Here is a 25,686-nt window from a genome sequence, read left to right as displayed (position 1 = left end):
GTCTCTTTAAAAGGTGTTTATTGATCATATACAAAATAAAGAAAACCTTATATATCACAAACATACACTATGTACAGCAATAAATACCCGGGGCCCGGCCCACTGCCGCCCCTCCTGGACAATAATTTAGCAATAAATACTGCACAGGGCAGAGAGGGCGCGAGGCCGCTGCCACCCAGGTCAGCCAGGGTGCTCCAGTGAGGCCCCTCCCCACCTGGATCTTCAACAACCCCCGCCCACCCCGGCAGATCCCAGCGTACCCCACCCCTCCTGTCTTCAGCCCTCGCCAGGGCTGGCAGGGTCTGATCCACTCTGCTCCCACCACCCTCTCAGTGCCAGGAGAGCAGCAGAGCTGGGCACACTGGACAGCCCTTATTCTGCTGCCCTAAGATGCCAGGAGAAGGCTTTCTGTACCCACTCCCGTTTGGTTAAAGGCTTCAAGGACTAGCAGATTGAGGGGATGTGGAGAAGGGTGGGGCTGGGACATGAGGCTGTTACAGGGGTCCCCCTTCACAGGTCACTGGGGACAGGCTCTCCTCCAACTCCAGGTCAGGCTGGAGGGACACCCACGTACGAAGGCTGCTGCTCCAGGGTGGCGTGCAAGTGTGTGCAACAGGTCCAACAGGTACAGCACATGCTCAGGACACACAGGCCAGAGAAGGACAAGCCACAGTCTCCAGGGCACACCCCTGCCTCTTCCCATCTGCTTCAAAACCAAACAGCCAACAAGAAGGCAAAAACCCGCCAAAAAGAATTATTTAGTGGCTTCTGGGGGAAAAAAATCGTTAATGTGTTGGTTCCTTTCACCAAACCACAGCCTAAAAAAAGTAACTTACAAGATCCCCGAGCGGAAACAGTGCTGCAGGCTGTGGCTTCCCAGCTGTGGACGGAAGCTCTGGCCAACCGGCCACCCCAAGGAGGGAAGCAGCAGGGACGAGACGGGGCTTGACCACCTGTTGTAAAGGAGGCTGCAGCTGATCAGAGCCATCGGCCTGGGCACTGACCACTGAAGCTGCTGCTGCTGGTCAGGGTTGTGCCCAAACCCTGAAGCCTGGACCAAGAGTAGAAAAGCCTCCAGCGAGACCTGGCAGAAACCGGCACACCACGCCACAGCCACAACTTCTCACCTGCACAAACGCAGTGCCACCGGGAGCAGCAGCCAAGAGCCATGGGGAGGGCTCCCTGGGTCAAACTCTGGGCAGGAGCTGACCTGTTCCCAAAGGGTTCTCCTCTGAAATCTGAGTGTCCATGTTGGGATAAGGGAGGAGCTGGGCAAGGGCAAGGGTGTGAAGCAAGGTGCACATTATGGTTTACTTAGCGGACAAGTTGGGGAGACTTGGCCCCAGCCAAGGCCCCCAATTCGCTGTGTCAAAAAGTTGAGGAGAGAGAGAACACAACACGCTCACAGTAGGAAAAATGAATAAATGAGAACCAAAAAGACGCTAAACAGTCACATGTGGACACAGGATCTACTGTCAAGAACCAAAGTGAAGGGGAGAAGGGGCAGAGCAGCCCCGAAGGCTGGCTTGATGGGAGCAGGATGCTCCCCGAGACCCCAGGAACAGTTGCTCCAAATCCAAGAACCTCGAGAGGAAGTACAGCCTTGCTAACTCTAGAAGCGTCTGTAAACCAAACCAAGGACCTGCAATTTCTGTTCAGCATATGCCCACCCTCAAACCCTCCTCTCTCCAGGTCTACAGCATGGTGGGGGTGCACAGAGATGGAGGACCACCTCCCAGCCAGGACAAAAGTGGGGACCATACTTGGACACAGGGAGCCTGCCCCTTCCGCTGTCCAGGACAGGGCGTGATCTCTCTTTAGGGATTTTTATGATGTGATTCCAACTTGCTGCTACAAGCAACATCAACCACTCTCATCTGGACCTTAGGTAAACAAAGCCAGACTGCAGGGAGGCAAAGGAAGCCACTAAGTGTTTCAGAGTCAATGGTCAAAATCTCCTTTGCAGGCCAACCTGGGTACAGCCAGGAATATCTCTGAACATCTAGGGCCAAGCTCAGCCCATCCAGACAACAGAAGTTGACAGCATGTACCCGCTCCTGTCCCACAGGCACACTGTGTCAAACTCTAGGATGACGATTCTGCTGTCCACAAGGTTAAACCCTGCCAGGCTGCGTTGTTTTTCATCAGCCCATTTCTGTGCTTTTTCAGGGGTTTAGGGCCCCCAGAAAAGCAAACCAGTGACCCCGAGGAGTAGCCAAGCCCCACATGGCCAGAGCCAGGGCGGTAGCCTCTTGGGGGGCAGGCACCGCAGGCGGCCCCATCACTTGTGTACGAGCAGCTGCCCGAGCCAAGGCTGGGAGACTTGGCTGCTTCACCAAGTGGCCAGGACAGGGAGGTGGGCTCAGCCCCGGGGAAGCACCTCCAAAGCCGAGGAGTGGATCCCTGGAAGACACAGACCCCAAAGGGAGTTGAAAGAAGGCCCAAAGCCAAGAGCTGCCAGCATGTTCGGGGGGAGAGGGACAGGACCTGGCCCTGGAGACCACAGCCCTTGTCTGGCACTAGTGGAGACCCCCAGGCCCTCAGGCAAGGAAAAGGGGCTGCCCCAGGTGGGCCCCGAAACCACCTGGTTCTGCCTGGGAAGCACCGTCCCGCAGCATGGAAAGTTCTGGGATGGGTGGGCAGCAGGCCCTTGGAGATCTCCTGCTGAGGCCCACACGAAACCCACAGGAACAAATCCCAGATTGGTGGCTGGAGCCCAAACACGTTGACTGGAGGCCAGAAGGAAGACAGTCGGGGGCAGCTTGGCTCTAGCCTGGTGGGTACCCACAGTGACTCCTTGGTCCCTGCAAGCCCTCACCCAGGGCCAGAGGCGGTGGGCAAGGAAGTAGGACAGGGGGGCCCCCAGGATGACCCCCGGTTTCACCTACCCTGCCACTGGATCAGCCCAAGCTTGAAACACACATGCGAAGCCAAGGGTCAGCAGGAGGCTGTGGCGGAGCCCTGAATCTGAATCCCCCGGGGCTCGGGGTGGGCACCAAAGCAGAAAAGGCTGGGCTGGAGACACAGACCCCCAAGCTCCACTGGAGCAGGCACAGCCCAGCACTACAGCCCAGGCCTGACAAGCCAGCAGAAGCAAAACCACAACCAAATCCAGAAAACAAACACAGGGAACAGACACAAGAAGGGACACCCACAGGTCAAAGGTCACCAGAAGCACCAGCACGTGACGCTGCACAAGACCTCACCAGGCACGGACGACACCACGGCACCGGCAAGAGACGGAAGCAGGAAGGGCAAAGGAGTAAGTCACTTTCGGTACAATTGCAAAAGAGATAGGACGTCAGGACGCGCCTTCTGGTCGCTCGCGGCTTGGCTTTTTTTTTTTTGTCTTTTTTTTAAACTAAGTTTTATAAATAACGTCTGATAACTCTGTGTATATAAAAACTAAACTCCAACAGCCACAAAGACTTGTCTGTAAGTTTACAAGAAAGGAATTTTTTTTTGTTTTTTTTTTTTCTTTTTCTTTTTTCAAACTAGCAAAGTTTCTATTATACTTTCTTCCCTTTTCCGTTTATACGGTCAAATGTTCTTGCTTTTTTTTTTAAAAAGACAGTTTTATAAATACTCTGCAGCTTTTTTTTTCTTTAGCTTTTAAACATATAATTTAATAACTTCGTAAAAGGAACTTCTCTCTTTTAAATAAAGGGCTATGTAACCACACAAATAGGTCATGTAAACAGTGACACGGGACCCATCGCAGGACACTGGACACACCCTTCACGTACGCTCACAACCAGTGATTTGGTCTTGTTCAGTGCAACACGTCAGGCGTGAGTGCCAAGGCCCCTGGCCCACAGCCACACGACGCCCCATCCCCCCCAGACTGGTGGCCCGCCTGTCCAGGGCCCTCAGGGACAGCCTACTCTGTGCCTGCAGGCCGCGCTGAGAGTGAACCGCCCGGCCCCCTGCTAGCCCAGTGGCCGCCATAGCCTGTGCGCCACTCTGAAGTGAGAACAGCCTCTCCTGCCCTGCAGCCCTCCCTGCTCAGGGACACACGTGCCCCAGAGCACCTGGTCAATCTTCCTCTCTGTCCACTCCCACAGGCCGACTCTGGACTCGAAGCCCACCTGCCGGTGGTACAAAGGGGGCCGAGGTGACCCCACGTCACCGCCAAACTGACCAATCCCAACGTACAAAACACACGATGACAACGACGAGATCAAAGGGGCTCAGCCCGGCGCCCCTGGGGTGCAGGTTGTGCTTTGCAGGGAAGGGAGAAGGTAGGAGAGGAGGAAAAGAAGAGAAGAGGTGGAAGAGGAGGGAGAAAGAAGAGGACAGGGCTGCCGAATTTGCCATGCGCCTACTGGCCCCTTGCAGACCCGCCTGGGCAAGCGCATCCCTACGACCGGGCGTCCGTCTTGGACTTTACTATTGTGATGACGCTGGTGGCGGCCACCTTGCCGGGGACGAGGGGCCCCAAGCCAGCAGCCAGGGGACCCCGAGCTGGTGCCACAGGGCTTCGGGCCACGGTCCTGGCGAAGTTCTGCAGGGCTTCGTACTTGGAGCGCAGGGCGTCGAGCTCCAGCTTCATGCTGGCGTTCTCTGAGGCCAGCTTCTCCACTTCCTGCTGCAACTCTGCCTTCTGCTTCTCCAGCTCCTCCTTCTGGGTCACCCGCTTCACACGGCAGCTGGCGGCGTAGCCGCGGTTCTTAAGCGTGCGCCGGCGCTGCTTCAGCTGAATGATCTCCTCCTTGGACAGGCCCCGCAGGTGCTGGTTCAGCTCCCGCACGGACATGGTCACCAGCTCCTCATCTGTCAGGCTGGTGCCATTCTCCCCCGGCTCCCGCTTCACCTGGGGAGGGCACAGCGCACGAGGTCACGGGCCAAGCAGGGGCTGTCTGCCCCTGTGCCACCCCAGCCCTGAGACGCTGCCCACACTCTCTGCTCACCTTCAAGGCCTTGTTTCCTTTATTGGGGGTCGTCATAACCTGAGGGCGCAGCAAGCAGGCACTCTGCGAGACAGGGAGTGCAGGTCAGGACCCTGGACGCCCTTCCCCTCCCCAGTCCACACAGAGCCCCGAGCCCCCTCATACCCTCTGCCCACCCAGGGGAAGGCACCCAGCCCCGAGCCTCACCCCTTGCCTGCCCATTCCCTTGATACCTGGCCTCGAGGACCGCCCTTCAGCCTCGCCTCTCCCAAGCTGGGCTGCTCCCTGTCCACCCTGCCCCTAGAGAACCAGGGGGGAGGCCAGGAGGGTCTGATGGGGGAAGGGGAACTGAAGAGCTATTAGGGAGGCAGAGGCAGAGGCAAGAAAAGGGGCCTGGGGAGAGATTAGAAGGATGCGGGAGGGGCCAGCCTAGAAGGAAGCCGGGAGCTTTAAAAATAACCCCAGTGCGCCCCAGAGCAGGGCTGTTCCTGGCGAGTCATGCTGACTCAGCACAGCGCTCCCGCTCTCTCACCGGCCTGGCACTCCCCGAGGCCGCCAGCCAACACGGCCCCAGGGGACTGGCAGCAGCAAGCTGCTGGGGCCAGGAATGCCACCCTGGCCAACAGCAGGTGAAGGCCAGGGCCAGCGACCCTGTGAGTGTGTACTCCAGGACTCTACCTCCCCTAAGCTGGCCTGGGACAAAGCCCTGCTCCCATGAGGCTCAGGGGGCCATCCCCACTGGGTACTTGGCCATAGGGGAGGATGCAGGAGAGTGCCAATTCTCCCAGACTGCTCACTTTGAAGGGCAGCAAACGGAGTTGTCTGACCCGACCTGACTCTGTGTTTAGCACTGGGGGGAGTCCCCCACCCTCCTGGTGACAGACACTCCAGCCAGAGGAGCCCGGCCCCAGGCCCCTCCAGCCTCTCTGTCAACCTCTGCTGCTGATGGAGTAACCATCCTGTGGCTTTGGGTTGCAGCCTTTTGTGCCCCTGCCCCACCCCATCCAGGGTATTTCACAAGAGTGCCCACAACTGACCCCCCAAGGGCCTGCTCAGCCCTCTCTGGCCACTTACTGTTCCCTGGCTCCCTGCTTGGGGTTCGCACCCACAGGGCAGGCAACAAAAACCAGAGGCCCCCTCCTCCCACCCACTTGGTCATCTTTTCTGCACCCTGCCCTCACTTTCTGCAGCCCCGCCAAGGACATTTTTACCCACCTAGTCCTGGGATCCCTGGCTCAGCTGGACCCCCTCCACCACCACCCCTCCCCACACTCCCCCGATGAATTTCCAGGTTAGATGCAAGGAGGTAAATGGAGGCCTAACAAGGACTGGGGTGCCTTCCTGGAGAAGCTACAAGCACTCAGGCAATTTGGGGCTGTGGGGCCTTCTCAGCCTTATCAGGTCGCTAAAGTACGGGCTGGAGAGATGGAGGCAAACACTCACTCAGGGTAAAAACGCCTCCTCACCCAGCCTCGAGCACCAGGAACCGAAGCTGCAGGCAAGGAGGCCAGAGATGCCTCCCCACAGCCATGCTCCGAGGCTCTGGCCCCATTGTTCTTCCAGAGCAGATTATGGGGCAGAAGAGCTGGAGACCCGAAGGTCCTCAGCCCATGCCTACCCCAGGAATCAGGTCCTCAAGATGGAGCTGGAGGAGCTCCTCCAGCCTAGAGTCCAGGTATAGGGTTACTGCACTGGTCCTGCCACTGTCAGCCGAAAGGAAAAGCCCTGGCACCAGCTTTTCCCACCCGCCATCCTCCCTCCCTCCACCCCCCAAATGCTGAGCACACGGTGACTTCCTGAAGAGATCACACAGAAAAGTGCCGAGCGTGGCGGCTGGGAGCTGAAAAGTGCCTCCTCGGCAGATTTCACCCTCCACAGAAGCCCTGAACTCAGCACAAGTGTAGTCAATCGCCTCCTAATCAAAGGTGTGCCTGTGCTGGGTGGGGGAGGGGCGGGTCTCAGCAAAACCCATGCTTCTAGCCTCCTGGCCTCACCTCCACTACCTGCGGACACACACTGATGGGACAGAGACAGCCTTTGGGCATAGGCTGGGACTGCTGGCTCAGGGCACCTCCAGAAACAGAGGGAGGTGATCCCAGAGGCCGGATCAAGGAGAACCCCTAGCCCTCCTCCCACTTCTGCTCCCCTTGAGGCTGAGCACACTTTGTGGAGAAGGCATGGGTGGTCCCAAGGGCATGAATCCACCAAGATACCCACAGCCACCCACTCAAGCTGAGAGCCAGCCAGAAAGAGGAAAGAGCTCCATCCCCTTCCCCTGGACCCAAACTCCAGGGCATGGACAGTAGACAGGAGACCAGCCTTCCTCAGCTCCTTCTCCTGTCCTGCAAATCCCAGTGGCCAAACTTCCCCGGCAGGTGTGGCCTTGGTCACTCTGGCACCCCACCTAGCCCGCTACACTCGCACCCTGCCCTTCAGACCCACCTCCTCCAGAAGCCCTCCGGAAAAAAAGTCTAAAACTTAATTTCCACCAAAGCATAAGTAGCTGAGAAGATTTGAAGAAATACCCCTACAGGAAGCTGCATTTTCCTGGGGCATAAAATTCCAGCCAAAAGATCCGCTGAAGTGTTAAAACATCTGGCATCTGTGAGCCCTGGGCTGGGGCAGGGGGGTTGCTCGAGACAAACCACAAGGTCAGCCTTACCTAGCCATGAACCCCTGGGCAAGAAGGGTCAGCTCCCGTCTAGACGAAACACTCCCCCACCCCGAAAGACCAGGAACCATTCACACACCCAGGAAAAGTGGCTCAAGCCACACCACCCTCAGGCTGTCACTCCCCAGGAGTCCCTACCACCTGGCCTGACACCCGTCAAGGCCCCGTTCTTTGCTAACCTGCACAACACTGAGCCCCAACCTCAAGTGGAACAACTCCAGGATGACTGGGATTCTTCAACCCATGCCATCCACACCAGTCTTATCTGCTGTGCCCTGAAGACTGAGCGCCCTCAAAGCTACCACCACCTGCAGCCTCAACCCAGACCCCAAGGCCAGGCTGTGAAGAGAGCCAGAGCCTGCTCACCAGACACCTCGCTTCCCTGAAGTCTAAGTTCTGCTGCTTCCTCTCATTTGCAATTTCCTGGTAGAGCTGCACCTACTTGCCCCCTGCCCTGTCCACTGTCACCCAGGACTCGAGTATAGGCACCCTTCCTTCTCCTACTGCCTGGGTCTCTTCCCACCCAGAGACTGCCCAGCCGGGCCAACCAGACCAGTCATAGGGAAAGCCTACTTCCCAGCCCGCAAGCACGGCCCCCCTAAGCTCCTCCCCTCTTCTCACTCAACTATTTCCCAGTTTGGGGAGCTGTCCCAGAGGCGGGTCAGGGACCAGCAGCCTGAGAAGAGCCTGCCTGGGAGGGGGTGGACAGGCCAGGGGCTTCACCCTCCATCCTGGGATAACCTGCACCGTGACCTCTCCGTTTACTCCTCACCCACCCTACCCTAAACTCCCACATCAACCCAAACTTAAGCAGGCGCCCCAGCTCGGGGCCTGGCCCCTTCTCACTCCACAGTTTCCCTCTCACCCCTCGTTTCCCGGCCTCTCAGGCTCCTAGCTCTAATCCCCCCAGGCATCAGGACGAGCATCGAGTGACCTCATGCTGATGACTCAGCAAGTCTTCCTCTGGGCTCTGGCACGCGTGTGACGGAGCGAAGCCAGCGCGGGCAGGGTCTTCCCAGCCTCCCCCCCCCCCCACCCCCACGTGCTGCCTCCTCCCCCCAGCCCTCCAAGGACCCTGCGCCCGGGAGGCGTTGACACAAACACCTGATGAATCAGCAGCTCAGGCCGGGGCTGCCGAGCTCTTCCGCGGAGCCCTGGGCGCCCCGCTCGACCCCACCCTTTCCTCCCGCCACCCCGGCCGCCCCTCCCTCCAGAACGACCCAGCTCCACCGAGCCAGCTAGCGGACGCCCCGCCCCGCCCCTGCGGGCCCCTGCGCCCACCCCAGCACTCCCGGCACAGGGACTAGGAGTCGCTCCTGACAGGTGGGGAAATCGAGGCACGGGCCGCCAGCAGGGCATAGGGCAGACCCAAAGCCCGGAGCACCCGGCCCACGCCGCCCCAGGGCGCCTGGAGAAGCCGCGGCCCCGAGAGCACCCGCCCGCGGCCCGGAGCCCCGGGCCGCTCCCCGCCCGGCCCCTGCCCCCGGCCCCAGCCCCGGCCCGGCCGCCGTCGCACTCACCCACCACACTGCGGGCCCGGCGGGCCGAGGCCGGGGCGGGGCGGGGCGGGCGCTCCGAGGCCACGCGGGGCTGGCCGCGCGGGGGCTCCGGGCCCAGAGTGGGGGCTCGCCGCCTGCGCGGGCCGGGCCGAGCGCACTAGGAAGGCCGGGCCGGACCAGGCTCGGGGCTCGGGATCCGCCGCCGCCGCCGCCGCCGCCGCCGCTCCACAGACGTCACATGATGTTTGGTCACGTGGGCTCCATTCATGAAGCGGCGACGCGACCCGCTGGGGCTTAAAGGAGAAGACGCGGCGGCGGCGGCGGGGGCGGGGCACACCGGCACTGCGCCTGCGCGCCCGGGCAGTGTCGCCTGGGCAACGCAAGCCGCGCCCGGGCAACGCAAGCCGCGCCCGGCGGGTGAAGTCTCGCGGGACTTGTCCAGGCGCGCGCTCCCGACCGGCAACGCCCCCTTCGAGGCGGGGCTTGGTGATCCTGCCCAAATGTTCACCAGAGCCTTGTATGCAGATCTTTCAAAGGCCAGTTGTCCAGGGTGCAGGTGCGGACCCGAAGTCCGCAGGCATTACGGAGAAGATTCTCATGGTGTTTCTGATGCCGCCTGTCAGACTCTGCATGCACTGCCTCCGTAACTGGAAGGGGCCTCAGCCCTGCCAGGAACAGTGGCCTGGCTCACAGAAGACCTATACGCTCCCAAAGGTGAAGGGCTTGTCCAGGATTCAAAACTTAGGTCTGCTCAAGGCCACCTCCAAGGTCCTCTGTGTAGTGTGGTCTGTCTTCACCCAACATCCCGAGAGCTCACATGAGTGACAAGGACTCAGGCGGTTCCTGGAAGTTGTCTGGCTCAGAGTAGGAGTGGGGTAAACGTCTGTTGAATTAGTAGTTGCTTTAGGAATTGCACCTTTCCTTTCCTGTTTCATCAGCATCTGCCTGGAACTCAGGTCGCTGGCCCATGTCTGCTCCTGCAGTTTCTGTAAGGAGTTCTCACTGCTTTCGAAATTCCCAGAGAAAGAGATGACGAAAAGAAGAAGGGAAATTGAAGAGACCCAATTTCTATTTTGACTTACCTTCTCAAGTGTAAAACCAGGAAGGGTGACCTACTCTGCCAGGCGAGTCAGTGCGATCAGGTGAGCTGAAAGAGGGATGAGTGAGGGACAGGCTGCCAGGTCCTCAAGGGGATTCAGTACCACTGAATGAATGATGGAAGCTAACCCAGGAGGCCCCCCAGAGCCAGGGGACATCAAGGTGTCAGCAGCTCTCCCTGCCAGCTCCAGTAGCTTCTCTGAAACCCACAGCACCTTGTCACCTTTTGCTTTGTGTGGTTGCAAGTGGTTGTCTTATCCTGTGCTCTTTAAGGGCAGGGCGTGTCCCCCTTCACTGAGTGTAGCCCGAGCCTCACAGGCTATAGGGCCTTAATGTATCCAGGGCAAGACTTCTAAAGCCCTCAGCTCTTAATGTACTAAACCACAAAGACTTGCCCCTGAGGCTAAGAAGGAAGTCCTGTTGGATGTCTAGCAGCCTTACCAGCAGCTGCTGGCTCCTTCTCCTGGCCTGCCGGCGCAGGTCTGTACTCACACTTGCAGGGGTTTCCCCAAGTGTCATTCCCTGCAGGACACCAGAGCTCCTGTAGCTTTCTCGCCACCTCACACCCCTTCTCAGTCCTGTGTGTGTAGCTGTGCCCCACTTCCCCACCTCTGGCCTTTGGTGGTTGCGACCAAGGTTCACAGTCCTGCCTGCTGAAACTCACTGTGTTCTTCACAGGGTGGTGCAAAGCCCACTGCAAAGCTTGTCTGGACCCCTGTGCCTCCTCTGAGGCTGTGATGTGTGATTCTTCACTTCAGAGCCACCTGCTGGCTTCCTCCAGGCCCCAGACCAGGGGCATGCGTGAGAGCAGCGTGCCCCCCTCCTCTTATTGGTCAGCACCTGACACACAGCAGGCACTCAAACAGTGAGACGGGCCTTGACTTAAAGGGAACAGTCAGGGGGAAGCTTTGGTCCTGGGCAGATATGTGGCTTGTGGGACAAACTCTTCTGGGACATCTTTTCCCCAGAGGGAGGGTGCCAGGGTCTCCTTGCACTGCCAAGTACTCTGCCAGGGGAGGCCCACAGCCCACCTCATGCTTGCGTCTACTCACCAGCATGGAGGCCTGTTCCTCGGGCTCATGCCTTAGGAGGGCCTGCAGGGACTCTAGGCCCCGTGAGGGCCTTGGGCATTCGGTACGTGGGGAGTGACCTGGTCCCTGGGGGCCACCCTGGCAGGGACAAGGGCATGAGGTCTTGCCCCTCGCTTGCTCTGTTTTTCCTATGTCTCCTCTAGATTTGGAAGGCTGTGTCCTTATCCCCAGAGTGCTCCCTCCACCCACCCCACTTGCACCAGGACTTGGTTCTAAGTGGGCCCAGGGGAAGGAAATGAACTGGAGCGGTGAATTGGACCTTGCAATGTGGTTCCTGGAAAAACTCTGCCCAGGGGCTCTCCTGGTCCCCTCCCCTGCCCCCACCCCGAGACCCATCGCTTCACCTGGGTGGCCCCCACCAACACCCTACAGACACCCAGCCCTGCTCCTCTGACAAACTTGCCCAGGTGTGCGTGTGTGTATGTCCACCTTTGGAGACAAGGGGCCTTGTTTTACTGTCTCTATGCTCAGTAACTTTTTTTTTTAATTTTATTTATTTATTGGCTGTGTTGGGTCTTCGTTGCTACACACAGGGTTTCTCTAGTTGCGGCAAGCAGGGGCTACTCTTTGTTGTGATGTGCAGGCTCATTGCCATGGCTTCTCTTGTGGAGCATGGACTCTAGGCGCGTGGGCTTCAGTAATTGCAGCACATGGGCGCAATAGTTATGGCTCACGGGCTCTAAAGCACAGCCTCAATAGTTTTGACACACGGGCTCAGTTGCTCCACGGCATGTGGGATCTTCCCGGAGCAGGGATCAAACCCATGTCCCCTGCATTGGCAGGCAGATCCTTAATCACTGTGCCACCTAGGAAGCCCTATGCTCGGTAACTGTTGATCAAACAAAAGTGAGCCCTCCTGGCCCCATAAAGGGTTCTGACTCTCATCAGCTCCTCTGATCTTGTGCGCCTCCTGTGATGGTTAATTTTACATCAACCTGACTGGGCCATGTTATTCTGTTTCTGTGAGGGTGTTTTTACATGAAATTAACCTGTAAATCGGTAGACTTCAACATTAGTCCAAATCAACATTTCGGTCAATAAAGCAGATTGCTCTCCATATGTAGGTGGGCATCACTCAAACAGTTGAAGGCCTGAATAGAACTAAAGACTGAGCCTCCTCAGAGTAAGACAGAATTCTCCATCAGTCTGACTTCAGGTATCACCTGCAACATCAGCGCTCCATGCCTAATGGCCTTAGAATCAAAATATTGGCTCTCTCCAGGTCTACAGCCTGCCTGCTAGCTTCCATAATTGTAAGCCAATTCCTTATAATACATCTCTTTTTATACAGCCATATATATGCCATCTCCTATTGGTTGTTTCTCTGGGGAACCCCAATACAACTCCCTAGGGGGCTTCTTGCTCACCTGCCCTTGGCCTTGCCTGGGTGAGCTGGGAGACATTTGCCCCCACCAAGCCAGGAGGCACAGAGGGTGCTGAGGCTGGGGTCCCTCCCACAGCAGGGCCTGCCATGCCCAGCCTACAGTCATGCCTCTAGTGACTGAGGCCCAAGGGGCAGGACCCTTCCCCAGAAGCCCCCTCCTCCTCTGCTCATTGGGAGACTCAGCCCCACCAGCCAGGCTGGCTGCCTTGGCATGTAGGGCTCTGGGCCTGTGGGCTGCCGGCTCAGCTTCAATGTTACACTGCACGGCAATGACCCTCTGGCAGAGGTGGGGGCTTCCCTCCACATGTGGTGACAAAGTCAGAAGTCAGGACGCTGGGGCTGGAACCAATTTATTTAACCTAAAAAGTCAGAGGCAGAAGTGCCAGCATCTCTGGGTCGGGCCAGGAATGGGAGATGATGGCATGAGTGTGTTGGGGCCTCGGGAGTTCAACCATCTAAGCAGGCCTTTTCTCAAGTATCAGCTGGCCAGGAACCATGGGCCCTTCTGCTGGATGCTGGGGACCCTCTGGTCCTTCCCACACTGAGGAAGGAGTTGTGAGTGGAGAGTGAAGAAAGGGCAGGAGTGGGATCAGGCCCTCTCTTTGGGCTGGGGGGGGGGGGACCTTGACCTTTGTACTCAAGCCCAAGCCAGCAGACACTGGAGGGTGAAGCCCCCCAAGCCTCCGGAGCTCTGAAGGGAGGTGGTCCTGACTTGGTTTGGGGGCAGAGGAAGGGGAGGCTGAGGTCAGAGAATCCTTCCTCATTCTGGACCAGGACACACTCCAGTGATCATGGAAGCTTCTACTGGGAAGTGATGTGCCCCCTCCCTGGCTATGACACCGCTGGCCCAAGTGGACCAGAGGTGTGGACAGTGGGCCAATGTGAGGACACCCTGTGAGGCCTGGGGCTAGGCACTCCTAGTGCAGGAGCTCTGAGCCCAGGAGAAGGCAGAGAGTGGCCTGCAGGCAGGTCAGACACCTCAGTCCTTCTTGCCTGCCGGGGCCCTGCTGCGAGGCAGCAGCTTGGAGTGGCCAGAAGGGGCCAATGAGTTGCTGGGAGGGGAGTCCAGTTTCACCTTGTCCAGGATGGTTTTCTTGATGGCAGCTGGGGAGACCTTCTCCTGGTCAGCCATGGACTGCAGCTCTCTGGGGAGACAGCAAGGAGAGCTGTGTCCAGGGTCCCACCTCCTTCCGAGCCCAGGGGTCTAAAAGGGAAGTGGGAGGGAGCCCACGGGTCCCAGCACCTGCCAGCTCAGGGTGCTGCTGTGCTGTCACTCCCACCTCAGGGCCTTTGTCCCTGCAGTTTGCTCTGCCAACTATCCCTCCTCTAGACTGCTGTCCAGCTGCCTCTTTCCTCATTCAAGTCAGCTCAGGGTCACCAAATCTACCAGCAGCCCCCAGACACTGAGCCCTCACAGCCCTGAGCATGGCACACATGCCTCATCTGTCTCCCCTGCAGGTTGATGCCAGGAAGGCAGCACTGTGTTCTAGCCTCACTGTCAGGCAGGGGCAGAGAAGCCTGTGGGCTTGGACTGGAGGGCAGGCAGCGTGGTGAGAAAGAGGCCTGTCTGTCCCCTGCTCTTAGGATTTCTTTCAGCTCTCACTGCGCTGTCCTTCTGCCAGAGCATCCTATGCTTCTAACTCTCTGTCTCCCTGGCAAGGCCAAGAGGAACGTATTCTCACCAGCTCCACAGAGGTTCCTCCTGGCCTGCCTCCCTGGCTGGGATGACCACCCCGGTCTGAAGCCCACAAGTGATGAAACCACTTGCAGAGCCCAGCATGGGCCCAGAGGGCAGCCCCTCCTCACAAGATGATGGAGGGAGGTGAGGAATGCTGCACACAGCAACTCCAGGGAACCTCAGGGCTCCCTATGCCCTGCCTGCTGCCAGGCCAGAGCTTGATAAACATCTGGTGAGTGAATGACTGGGTGGGCAGGCAGCAGTGGGGGCCCACCGTGTGCGGATGCAAGAGGCCTCCACAGCATTGATAAGCAGGGAGCGAAAGCCCCCGCTCTCCAGCACGTGCAAGGCGTGGATGGTGGCCCCACCAGGAGAGCAGACGTTGTCCTTGAGCTGGCCTGGGTGCTGTTCAGAGTCCAGTAGCATCTTGGCGGCCCCCTGAAGCCAGAGAGAGGGGCTGAAGGTCGTGAGGGTACTGTCCCCAGCCCTAGCCACTGCAGCACCCAGCGACTCTCTACCCATCTGCCCCAGTGCACCAGCCTTGGTCCTGGCAAGGAGTGCACCCCACCAGAGGGTCAAGAAAAACACTAACCAGCAGAGCCTGGGCCCCAAGGCGGACTGCCAGGCGCCTTGGAAGCCCCATCTTCACGCCCCCATCAGCCAGTGCGTCCAGGGCTGTGAATGCCTGCAGGGAGAAAGCACCTAAGCTGCTGTCCCAGGCCTTTTCTCCTTTTCCTCCAAGCAATGGCTAGTCCAGCAGCTCTGCCTGCGGTGGCCCAGAACAAGGAGGAGGGTGGAAGATGGGCAGACATGCCCTGAGGTCCTGGGAACTGCCTGCCACCCCAGCCCCTCCCCAGTCCTTACATAAGCTGGGCCACTGCCACTGAGTCCCGTGACAGCATCAATCAGGTCCTCCTCCACCTCTGTGCAGAAGCCCACGCTGCCCATGAGCTGCTCCAGGAGCCTGCCATCCTCCACCTGGGCATGGGTGCCCGTAGCATACACAGTGGCCCCTTCCCGCACCACGACCGGCGTGTTGGTCATGCAGCGGATGACTTTGGGGGCTGGCTGGTACGCCGTCAGCTTCTGCAGAAGAAACCGGCTGTGTGTTCATCCCAGCCCCTTGCCCAGCAGGCTGTGCTGGGTGCAGGTGTGAACATGCTCACCCAACGGAACACTTCTTGAGTTCTGTGGGCTGCGCCAACACACCTACTTCACAGAGAAGCAAGGTGTGGAGCAGGCCAGGGTTCGTGAGCTCTCTGCAGTGCACACTTCCACCCCACCTCCAGACCCCAGCAGGCCCCGACCCGCAGTGCCCACCTTCTCGATGGAGCTGATGGTGACGCCAGCTGCACAGGACACCACGATGTGCCGATCCTCAATGTCGGCAGCAATCTCATCCAGGATGAAGGGGATGATGTGCGGCTTCACCGCCAGGAAGAGCACGTCGCTGTGCTGCACAGTTTCCTTGTTGTGGGGCGTCAGGTTCACTCCCATCTTCTGCAGGGAGCGCCAAGACGTGTTCAGCTTACCCTCTGTGACTGACTGGCCCCCTGAGTAACCCCCTAGGCCAAGAGCCCCTTGTGTAGAACAGCAGAGAGGATACTGGGGGCTCAGGGCACGGGTCTCTGACACCCTCTAACTGCCCTTCCCACCCAAAAGTGGAAGAAGCATCCTGCTCTAGAAGGCAGTCCTGGCCCACCCCAGCTAGGGCTGCAGCCCCCAGACCCCTGACCCATGCCCTCCAGGTGTAAGCAGTGGTGTGGATAGTGGTGTCAAGCTGGGGGCCTGCCCCCACCCTTGGACATGGAGCCCTCACTCAGCTATGGCAAACTGAAGCTGTATTCACCCCCCAGCTGTGTCTCTCCTGGTCCCCACACTGTGACCCCCTGTGGTGGCTAACCAGCACCCCTTCCCCACCAGCTGCACCTGTGCCCGTCACCCAGGTCCCAAGAGCTGAGGGAGGGGAGCCATCTGCAGGCCAGGAGGCAGGTCTTTGAGATACTCCAGCCCAGGGACCCTCTTCTCACTGGCGTGCGGGACTGTGAGATGGTGCCCCCCACTGGGGCCCCTACTCCTGGCCTTCCGGGGTCAAGGCTGTCGCACACTGGCCTCCAGAAACACTGACCGACCACTGGAGGAACAGCTGCCTGGTCACCCTCCACCCTGCACCTACCCTGAGGGCTGAAACGGTGGCCAGGTCCATGTCCGGGGAGCTGGCCATTATCTTGTGGGCAGCCAGGATGCCTGCGAGAGGGAGTTCCTCCTTTAAGGCCATTCTTGACGTCTCTCCCCCACACTCTCAGGAAAAACAAACCCCACCACCCAGGGTAAGACAGCAACCCCTGCCTTACTCGAAACACGCCAAGGCTACCATTTCCCACAGGGCTCAAATGAGGCATGTTATCCAGACCTCATTTTCACCTCCCAGCCTGGGGAAGGATAACTGGCCCACGCTCTCACACTTGGCCCCTTCCTGGCCGCAGCACCTACCTGCTGCTGTGAAACCCTTGGCCAGGGCAAAGGCCAGCTGGCCAGCCCCGATGAAGCCCACGCTCATGGTGTCCGGAGGCCCGCGCCCACTGTCCTCGCGGCTGGCACCGGCTCTGCAGAAGCAGCTGCGGGACGGATAGGACAGAACCCAGCGCAAGAAGTTAGGCGGCAATGGCAGGCCTGGCCACTCCACCGCCGACCGGCGCCCCCCTCCCCAGCCGGTCTAACTCTCCCCTACTCCGGTGCCCCCGCCCACCGAGGCGTCCCGACCTGCTCCCGAGGGTCCCAGACAGGGGGCAGGGAGGGGCGCGCCCGCCTCCGGAAGGGGTCGGGGAGAGGCATGGGGTAGGGGAAAGACCCATCTGCGCCCGGACACCCACACGCCCGAGTCCCAGTCCCCTCCTCACGCCCCCGCCCCCCGGGTCCGAGCCCCCTCGACTTCGGAGGTGAGGGCGTGGACGCGCATCTCCTCCTGCCCCGCGGCACCACAGCCCTCCCGAGCCCGACCCCCCGGCTTGGCTCCCAGTTACCCAGTTACCCCGCGCGGGTCGCCGCCTGTTCGTAGCGCCGCGCCCGCCACGCGGCACCCAGCCCCCGGGGGCCCCGCCCCCGCCGCCTCAGCCAATCCGCGGCGCGGCCGCCCTGGAGCCTGCCAATCCGGGGGCGCGGGAGGCGCCGAGGGGCAGTTGCATCATCCGCTCACCCCCGCCCCCGACCGCGGGGGCCCAGTCGCCGCCCTCCTCCCTAACCTGCACCCCACCTCCGCCCCCACCCCCGCCGGGCCCCTGCGCACCGAAAGCCGCGCCCCACGGGACTGCCCGTGGGGACTGAAGGCGCCGGGGGAGAGCCAGCAGAAGCCGGGCCCTCAAAGAGCGGCCCTGGGCTGGGAGTCCCCTTTCGGGGCCCTGCCGTTGGACACGGACACGTCAGGCTGGCATCCCTGACCGCATGGCCCTCGCTTGCTGTGAATCCAGACACGTGACTAGATCGTCGCATTTGGAGGAGTCCAACTATATAGCATTTTTTCTTTCTCTTTTTCTTGTATTGCATTTTTTATTACTTGCTTGTTTCTTGCTTTATTTTAGGGAGGAGGGATTGAAAACAATTTACCAAAGAACATTTAAGGTGTTTCCCTATTTTGATACTGTATTTTGTCACATAACATTTTTTTAAAAATTTTATCTGGAGGTTTGGAAACTGGAGAGATAGACTGGGCCTTCTCAGAATCTCAAAACTGGGAGGCACCTGGGAAGTCTAGGTCCGTCCCCCTGAGATCTGGACCCCCTCCTTCCCCCCACCCTGTGGTTTCTCCTCTGCAAGTCTCTTCTAAGACTCAGGAGCCCTTTGAAAACTGCATGACACTTGAGGCCACTGGCCTGTTACCCCATCAACCTCCTCAAACAGGCTCTCAGGGTGCGTGGTGGTCAACCAGTAGATAGAGAAAGATGATCCCCTAGTGCCCCCAGTTCCCAAGGAGCACCTGTGTCTTCTGACATGTTGTCTGCAGGGTCCATGAAACTTTTTGGCCCTGGGTTTTCGGAAGAACAAAGCTCTAGTCATCTCTCCCTCAAGACGTGCTCAGGGCTCATCTGAATTGAGTCTGCATTTGGGTTTCAGGATAGCCTGGGGTCCCAGTCAGCAGCAGGGCTAAGAGCAAGGTAAGAAGTCATCATCATTGACAACCCATCCCCCCGTCAGGGGAGGGGATGAGCTGCTTTGTTTTCTTGGTTCTGTGACTTCAATGATAAAAAAAAAGACTGTTCTGAAATGTAATTTCAGTATTAGTTGGATGATTGTGCCCCAGAAGCAGGGCTGTGAGTTCTCCTTGACACAATAATGACCACCACCACCACCTCCAGGCCACTGTGTGATAAGTGCGTGTACACAGCAGATGTTCAGGCCTCCTTGTATGTTTGTTGTGGCGTCCGTCCTCACCCTCTGAGGGTGGAGCTGTAGTAAGTTCCGGTCCAAAGTGGACTGTTCAGGAAATGGCCCAGACTCAAACCCACAGACACAAACCTGGGGGTCCCACTCACTGCATTTTAACGGACTATATAGAATCAGAGAACAGAGCCCATCCTTTAAAAAGTATTGCTTCTCAAGTGACAGCAAGAAATAACTCCCTCCTCCAAAAAGAAAGAGGCTTCTGCTCCAGGGAGTGAATGTCAGGGGGACAATCCCCAGGGCAGCCTCCCGGAGGACAGAGGACATCTGCCACGCTTTTCTTGAGCCTTGGAACCTCTCCCCTCCTGTTTCCCCCTCAGGACCTTTGAAACTTAGGGTGGGTGGAGCTCTGGGAGCGGAAGGCCATAGGACAGTGAGGAAATTGAGGAGTTGGTGACAGATCACTCATTTCAGAAATTTGGTTAGGAAAGGAAGACTGTCCAGGCCTCCCTGTAAGCTGGGAAGGGTGTGGCCCATGTGCTCCTTTATCACCTGGTAACACACTCCCAACCCCCACCTTCTCTCAGCCAGCAGGGCCCTCAGGACACAGGGGATCCTGCCCACTCTGGGATCTGCTGCCAAAGAGGGGCCTCTCCGGGTAAAGAACCCCTGTGCGTGTTCCCCTGCAGCCAGCGGGGAGGCTGCTTCTCTCACACTGTGCCCTTTCACACCCCGTGCCTAAAAGCTGCTTGGGCTCTGCGGCTGTGGGTGTAGCAGCTGCTCAGCCCCCTGCCGTGCCCAGGGTCCCTGGAAACCCTGTCAGTGGTGGCGAGTGCTGACAGTTCCCCACCCCCATCCTCTCCTTACTGTCATCCACCCCGGGAGAAGACACTGCTTCCTCGAGAGGCCACCCTTACCCCCAGAGTACCCCACCCTCCCCACCAGCTGCCTCCTTCCTCAGGCAGGCCCAGTCCAGGCCCTTCTCCGGGAACATGCTGGCGGATGGCCTAGGAGGTACAGGTGGCCACCGCCCCCTCTGGCTACCATCCCCTCAGCAGAAAATACTCCGTGCAAATCAGCGTTGGTGTTTATTTCCTGCTCTAGGCCATGGGCCAGTCTATGGGCAGAGCAGCTGCTGTGCTTGGGCAGCTAGTGGGCTGCTCTGGGCTGGCCCAGTCTGGGCTTTTGAGTGGGAGAAGCTGGCTGGATTGTGGAGGGCAGTGGCCCCAGCAGGCCCTGGTGGTCCGCGGCCAGGCAAATGAACACTTGAACAGGGGTCGTGGGCCTGGGAACAGCAGGGTGGTGCCTGTTGCCCAGGCTCCATGTCCTGGTGGCAGCCCCAGGCTGGTCCTCCCCTGGGTCAGAGCTGCCCCAGGCCAAACCCCTGGAGCACATGGCAGGCACTGCAGAAGCTGCTGCATCGAGGCAGACGATGGGGGCCGGTGGTGGCTCCCTGCCTGGATGGGAACCAAATTTCTCCTTAGCATGCTCTGCTCTTGGCAGTGTTGCTGCCCCCTGTGTGCCCCTCCAAGCCTGCGCCGTCTCTAGCTTGCTGAGGCTGCCCTACGTGGCCACACCAGAGTCCTTGCTCGGCTTCCAAGGCTGTGGCCACTCAGAGGCGGGCAAGGCGGGGTCTTGATTCCCGGCTCCTTCTCCTCGAGCTGGCACAGATGCCCAAACAGTGCCCTGCTTGGATAGCTGTCCTTCCAGGGTTCCAGGAGCTGCCCCCTCAAGGCTAGAGGAAGCGCCAGCTCACCACGCTCCTTTTCAACTTTAGTTAGGTTACTCAGCCCAGATGTGGTCTCCAGACACTTATGGAAACTTGGGGCCAACTTCTTAATCCTAGCCTCAGGGTCCCCATCTGCAAAGTGGGTCACAACGCCTGCTTCAAAGGTTTCTCATGTGTAACAGTGGCCAGCACTGAGGCAAGGCATGCCAGCAAATGGAGAGAGATGGTGAGACTGAGACAGAGACAGAGACGGAGAGATAGGCAGAGAGATAGACAGAGAGGGAGGGGGAAGGCTGGGAGCTGCCTGGCAGAGACTCTTCCCCCATGACCTCTTCAGGGCCTCCTGCCCCTCTGTCCCCGCTCTGCCCCTCCCTGAGCTGAGCTGCTGAGGACGGCCAGAAGCCCAGGCATGGCTCTCCTGGCTGCCTCCCTCCGGCTTGTCCCTGGAGATCTGGGTTCACCTGGGTCCCTTCCTGGTGCCTGAGCCCCTGGAGAGCAGAGGCAGGGGGGCAGCTGTCTGTCGGGCTACAAGGTGGGCACGAAGCGGACCCTCTGGGAGTAGGCCAGGTCAGCGACATAGAGGAGCAGGTTGACGTAGGTGAAGGTGGCCACCACCAGCTGGCTGTCCCAGGGGCAGCTGCCCCTCGGGCAGTCGGGGGGCCGCCCAGGCTCACCGTACTTGGGGTCGAAGCAGTAGACGGGCCAGATCACCGCAGCGCTGAGGTAGAGGAGCACAGCCAGGAAAGTGTACACCACCACCATACGGTCGAAGGGGCAGCCCAGGCCCCCTGTGTGGCCCATCACGCTCAGGGCCACCACGGCCACTGTGGCCAGGAAGCACAGGCTGTAGACGGCCACACACCACTGGGTGGCCACGTAGCGCCCATAGTGGCTGTCGTGGACCAGCGCCCCGAATATGATGCAGGCCACAAAGGCCTGGACGATCTTGAGGAGTCCCGACACTGTGGCCATGTAGCTGGCCACCTGGCCTGGCCGGGCCCGGGTCAGGGCCACCTCTGCAGCGTAGGCCAGGAAGAGGAGCCCGGCGAAGATGCTGGCCGCCAGGCGGAAGTCCCTGGCTGTGCAGCCCGCGGGCTCGGGCAGGCACTCCAGCCGTGTGAAGTATAGTGGGTAGATGACGGCGGCCGTGGCGGACAGCAGTGTGGCCAGCATGGCGAAGGCTGCTGTGAAGTTTCCCCAGGACAGGCGCAGGCAGCTGTGCAGCCGGGTGAACTCACAGGCCACCACCAGGACCGAGAGTGCGAAGCAGAAGCCCCAGGCGGCCATGCAGAAGGTGCCCTGGACGCCCTCGAAGCCGCCCCGGTGGGCCACCAGGCTGAAGGTGGTGCAGCCAAAGGCCAGCTGCAGCACGCGGGCCGTGCCCACCGGGGACGTCACGGCGCCCAGGTGCAGGTACCCGCCCCCGGGGGGCTCCATGGTGCTGCCCATGTGGCCGGCGGCGTCTCAGCCTCACACAGCGCCTGGCGGCCCCGGAGTCTCTCCCCTCCGTCTCCTGCGGCAGCGGCAGCGGCAGGTGCCGGCAGGCAGCCTGCAGCAGCGGTGACGCGGGTGACATTGCAGCAGAGCAGCCTCTCCACCGCCCGTGTGGGGAGGGCCGAGGCCCCCCCAGCGCTATAAATAGGTGACCGTGGTCAGAGCCCCGGAATAGCAGCCTGTCCCTCTCCTGGAGGGACATCTGACCCTCGCGTCCTGCCGAGACCCTGCCAGGACCATTAACCCCTTGGCTGCTGGCACCGCCCCCACCTCTGAAGCACCTGCTACTGTCGGTCAGTCAGCTCCACTGCCCATGGGGGAGGGGGAGGGAGAAGAGCAGAGAGGACCAGGCCCCCCAGCTCCAGCACTCTCTGGGCTGGCCATGTTGGGGGAGGGGTGCAGGGAGGAGAGGGCGGCAGCAGGGGATCTAGGAGTTCTGCGGGGCTTGGTTCAGAGCTGGGATGGTTTCAGGACCCCATTTTCATTGTTCCTCGGCCCACACTCAGCTCTGATTCCTGGGAGGTGGTAGGGAAGGGGAGTGGAGACCCTGTGCCCCACTCCCAAAGACGCCCACCCTCATTCTTCTCACAGCCCCCAGCCTGACTTGGGGGGTTGAATTTTAGTTATTATTTGAGGGGCCATAGGACAGCTCTTTACTTGTCCCTCCTAGACATGTAAACACCTATGAAAACTCAACTCTCCCATTTTTAGTCTAAAATATTAAAAACATATGAAATGTTTTTTAAAAGGAAAATAAATTTTTCTGACTGTAAAAGTAGCACATGCTCAGGCCCAGTCAACACAGGAAAAGAGAAAGATTGCCAGTAATTAATCTGCCTGTAATTTAGTTGCCTGTAATTCTATTGCTTAGATTCAACCACTATGAACATCCCATGTATACAGTTGGCCCTCCGTATCCACAGGTTTCCTATCCACGGATTCAACCAGCCACAGATTGAAAATATTGGGGGAAATAATTCCAGAAATTTCCAAAAAGCAAAACTTGAATTTGCCATGAACCAGCAACTATTTACATAGCATTGACTTTTTATTAGGTATTATAAGTCATCTAGAAATGATTTAAAGTGTATAAAAGGTTAATACCCTGGAGGTCCAGTGGTTACGACTCAGCGCTTTCACTGCCATGTTCCTGGATTCAGCCCCTGGTTGAGGAAGTAAGATCCTGCATGCCACACAATGCAGCCAAGAAATAAGTAAATAAATAAATAAAAATAAAATAAAGTGTACGGGAGGATGTACATAAATTATATGCAAATACTATGCCATTCTGTACAAGGGACTTGGGCATCAGTGGATTTTGGTATGCAGGGGAGGGGGGGTGCGCGGTCCTGGAACCAACCCCCTCTGACACTGAGGGACAACTATATATTCAGCCTTATGTGTATTTCCCCCAACTTTTCATTTAGGAAAATTTCAAATTTACAGAAGAGTTGCAAAATAGCACAATGAACACATATATCTTTCACCCAGATTCAAGAATTATTAATATTTTGGAACTTCCCTTGTGGTTCAGTGGTTAAGACTCCGTGCTTCCACGGCAGGGGGCTCCGGGTTCGATCCCTGGTCAGAAAAGTTCCACATGCCATGGGGTACGGCCAAAAAAAGAAAAGAATTATCAATATTTGCCCTGTGCTCTGTCTCTCCCCCCCATTAATATTTTTTCATTTTTATGTATTTATGTATTTTTATTTTTTATCTTTTTGGCTGCGTTGGGTCTTAGTTGCCGCGCGCAGGCTTTCTCTAGTTGCAGCAATAGGGGGCTACTCTTCTGCGTGGGCTTCTCATTGTGGTGGATTCTCCTGTTGCAAAGCATGGTCTCTAGGTGCACAGGCTTCAGTAGTTGTGGCACGCAGGCTCATTAGTTCTGACTCTCGGGCTCTAGAGTGCAGGCTCAGTAGTTGTGGCACATAGGCTTAGTTGCTCTGCAGTATGTGGGATCTTCCTGGACCAGGGATCGAGCCTGTGTACCCTGCATTGGCAGGCAGATTCTTAACCACGGCGCCACCAAGGAAGTCCCTCAATTAATAATTAATAACAACATTACTTAATTCTGGAGATATGCCAGTTATCCCCTAGATACTTCCATAGACAACTTCTAAGAGCAAGGTCGTTCACCTACAGAACCTGAACACAGCAACCACACTTGGGAAATTGAAGAACGTTCCCTAATACACAGTCCTGAAGTTTCCCCTGTATTTCCAAAATACACTTTATAAGTTTTTTTTCTTTCTGGCTGCATTGGGTCTTAACTACGGCATGTGGGATCTTCATTGAGGCATCCAGCATCTTTTTTTTGTGGCATGTCGGCTTCTCTCTAGTCATGGCGGTTGATTTTCTTTTTTTCTTACTTTTTTTAAAAATAATTTTATTTATTTATTTTATTTGTTTATGGCTGCGTTGGGTCTTCGTTGCTGCACACAGGCTTTCTCTAGTTGCGGCGAGCGGGGGCTACTCTTCATTGTGGTGCACAGGCTCCTCATAGTAGTGGCTTCTCGTGTCGTGGAGCATGGGCTTTAGGCGCATGGTCTTCAATAGTTGCAGCACACGGGGTCAATAGTTGTGGCTCACGGGCTCTAGAGCACAGGCTCAATAGTTGTGGTGCATGGGCTTAGTTGCTCTGTGGCATGTGGAATCTTCCCAGAGCAGGGCTCAAACCTGTGTCCCCTGCATTGGCAGGCAGATTCCTAACCACTGCACTACCTAGGAAGTCCTGGTGGTTGATTTTCTCTTCTCTAGTTGTGGCATGCAGGCTCCAGGATGCGTGGGCTCTGTAGTTTGCGGCATGCAGACTCTCTAGTTGAGGCGTGTGAGCTCAGTAGTTGTGGCACGTGGACTTAGTTGCCCTGAGGCATGTGGGATCTTAGTTTCCTGACCAGGGATTGAACCCATGTCCCCCACATCAGAAAGTGGATTCTTTACCACTAGACCACCAGGGAAGTCCCCATATTATAGCATTTTTAATTTTTGCACCTGGATCTGATTGGAATTATACATGGCATTTGGCTGTCACGTACCTCACTTTCCTTTATTCTGGAATAGTCTCTACTTTTTTAATATTTCATAACATTGAGTTTTCTTTTAAAGATTTTTTTCAATGTGGACAATTTTTAAAGTCTTTATTGAGTTTGTTACAACATTGCTTCTGTTTTTATGTTTTGATTTTTTGGCTGCGAGGCATGTGGGATCTTAGCTCCCTGATGCGGATCAAATCCGCACCCCCTGCATTGGAAGCAAAGTCTTAACCACTGGGCTGCGAGGGAAGCTTCCATAACACTGCTTTTTTTTTGGAAGCTTCCCAGCCAGCTGCCTAATAGGTGGTTTTCCTGTGTGTTTTGTCTGACTGATCCTCATGGTTAGATCCTGGCTAAATGCCCTTGGCAGGAAAATCACGTGGGAGATGTTACCCATGAGAAAACTCCTGGTGGCCTCATGTCCAGAGTAAGAAGTTTGACCACCTGGTTGGGGTGGTGTCCGTGTCTTGTTCCCTTGCAATTCTCCCAGTGGTCTTAACATCCCTTAATGCTTCTTGTGGGCCGTGTTCTCCGTGCACACACACCCCTTTAAAAGTAGAATTGTGCTGGTCATCTGACTTAACGTGCTTGTCTGTGATGTTTCCAGAGCAGGCAACTCGATGGTAAACACAGGATTCCCATTCGTGTGCAGGTCTTTCACCCCCTGAGATGGTGTCTGCACACTGCGGTGGATTGGAGTGGGCAGGAAGGCCTCACCAGGCAAACTTTTCGTGGAGCCCCTTA

General features: G+C 57.7%; 4 protein-coding genes across 10 annotated transcripts; 1 reads left to right on the top strand and 3 right to left on the bottom strand.

The window, feature by feature from the left end:
• Positions 1-7: 7 nt before the first annotated feature.
• MAFG (MAF bZIP transcription factor G) lies at positions 8-9,315 on the bottom strand. Of its 5 annotated transcripts, none has more exons than XM_057715063.1 (3): positions 9,081-9,315; positions 4,911-4,973; positions 8-4,813 (listed from the first exon to the last, which is right to left on the bottom strand). In XM_057715063.1, the coding sequence occupies exons 2-3, from the start codon at positions 4,944-4,946 to the stop codon at positions 4,361-4,363; spliced, it is 489 nt and encodes a 162-aa protein (XP_057571046.1). In that variant the 5' UTR covers positions 4,947-4,973; positions 9,081-9,315; the 3' UTR covers positions 8-4,360. The 5 variants fall into 5 exon arrangements, with proteins under 5 accessions (XP_057571046.1, XP_057571047.1, XP_057571050.1 ...); XM_057715064.1 differs by having other exon boundaries at positions 9,085-9,315; XM_057715067.1 differs by lacking the exon at positions 9,081-9,315 and adding an exon at positions 7,552-8,561.
• A 3,650-nt stretch (positions 9,316-12,965) lies between these two features.
• Positions 12,966-17,393, bottom strand: PYCR1 (pyrroline-5-carboxylate reductase 1). Of its 3 annotated transcripts, none has more exons than XM_057717011.1 (8): positions 17,342-17,393; positions 16,804-16,928; positions 16,487-16,557; positions 15,631-15,810; positions 15,175-15,396; positions 14,903-14,995; positions 14,585-14,748; positions 12,966-13,777 (listed from the first exon to the last, which is right to left on the bottom strand). In XM_057717011.1, the coding sequence occupies exons 2-8, from the start codon at positions 16,868-16,870 to the stop codon at positions 13,612-13,614; spliced, it is 963 nt and encodes a 320-aa protein (XP_057572994.1). In that variant the 5' UTR covers positions 16,871-16,928; positions 17,342-17,393; the 3' UTR covers positions 12,966-13,611. The 3 variants fall into 3 exon arrangements, with proteins under 3 accessions (XP_057572994.1, XP_057572993.1, XP_057572992.1); XM_057717010.1 differs by having other exon boundaries at positions 17,334-17,388; XM_057717009.1 differs by lacking the exon at positions 17,342-17,393 and having other exon boundaries at positions 12,966-13,173; positions 13,708-13,777.
• LOC130839634 (proline-rich protein 2-like) lies at positions 16,975-17,747 on the top strand. The gene is made up of 2 exons (XM_057713862.1): positions 16,975-17,249; positions 17,330-17,747. The coding sequence occupies exons 1-2, from the start codon at positions 16,975-16,977 to the stop codon at positions 17,745-17,747; spliced, it is 693 nt and encodes a 230-aa protein (XP_057569845.1).
• A 1,929-nt stretch (positions 17,748-19,676) lies between these two features.
• MYADML2 (myeloid associated differentiation marker like 2) lies at positions 19,677-21,865 on the bottom strand. Its single transcript, XM_057716419.1, has one exon. The coding sequence runs from the start codon at positions 21,863-21,865 to the stop codon at positions 20,942-20,944; it is 924 nt and encodes a 307-aa protein (XP_057572402.1). The 3' UTR covers positions 19,677-20,941.
• Between the last annotated feature and the right edge of the window lie 3,821 nt (positions 21,866-25,686).

Source organism: Hippopotamus amphibius, chromosome 17 (assembly GCF_030028045.1).
Source record: "Hippopotamus amphibius kiboko isolate mHipAmp2 chromosome 17, mHipAmp2.hap2, whole genome shotgun sequence".
Classification (NCBI taxonomy): domain Eukaryota; kingdom Metazoa; phylum Chordata; class Mammalia; order Artiodactyla; family Hippopotamidae; genus Hippopotamus; species Hippopotamus amphibius.
This window is presented reverse-complemented; position numbering and strand designations above follow the sequence as displayed.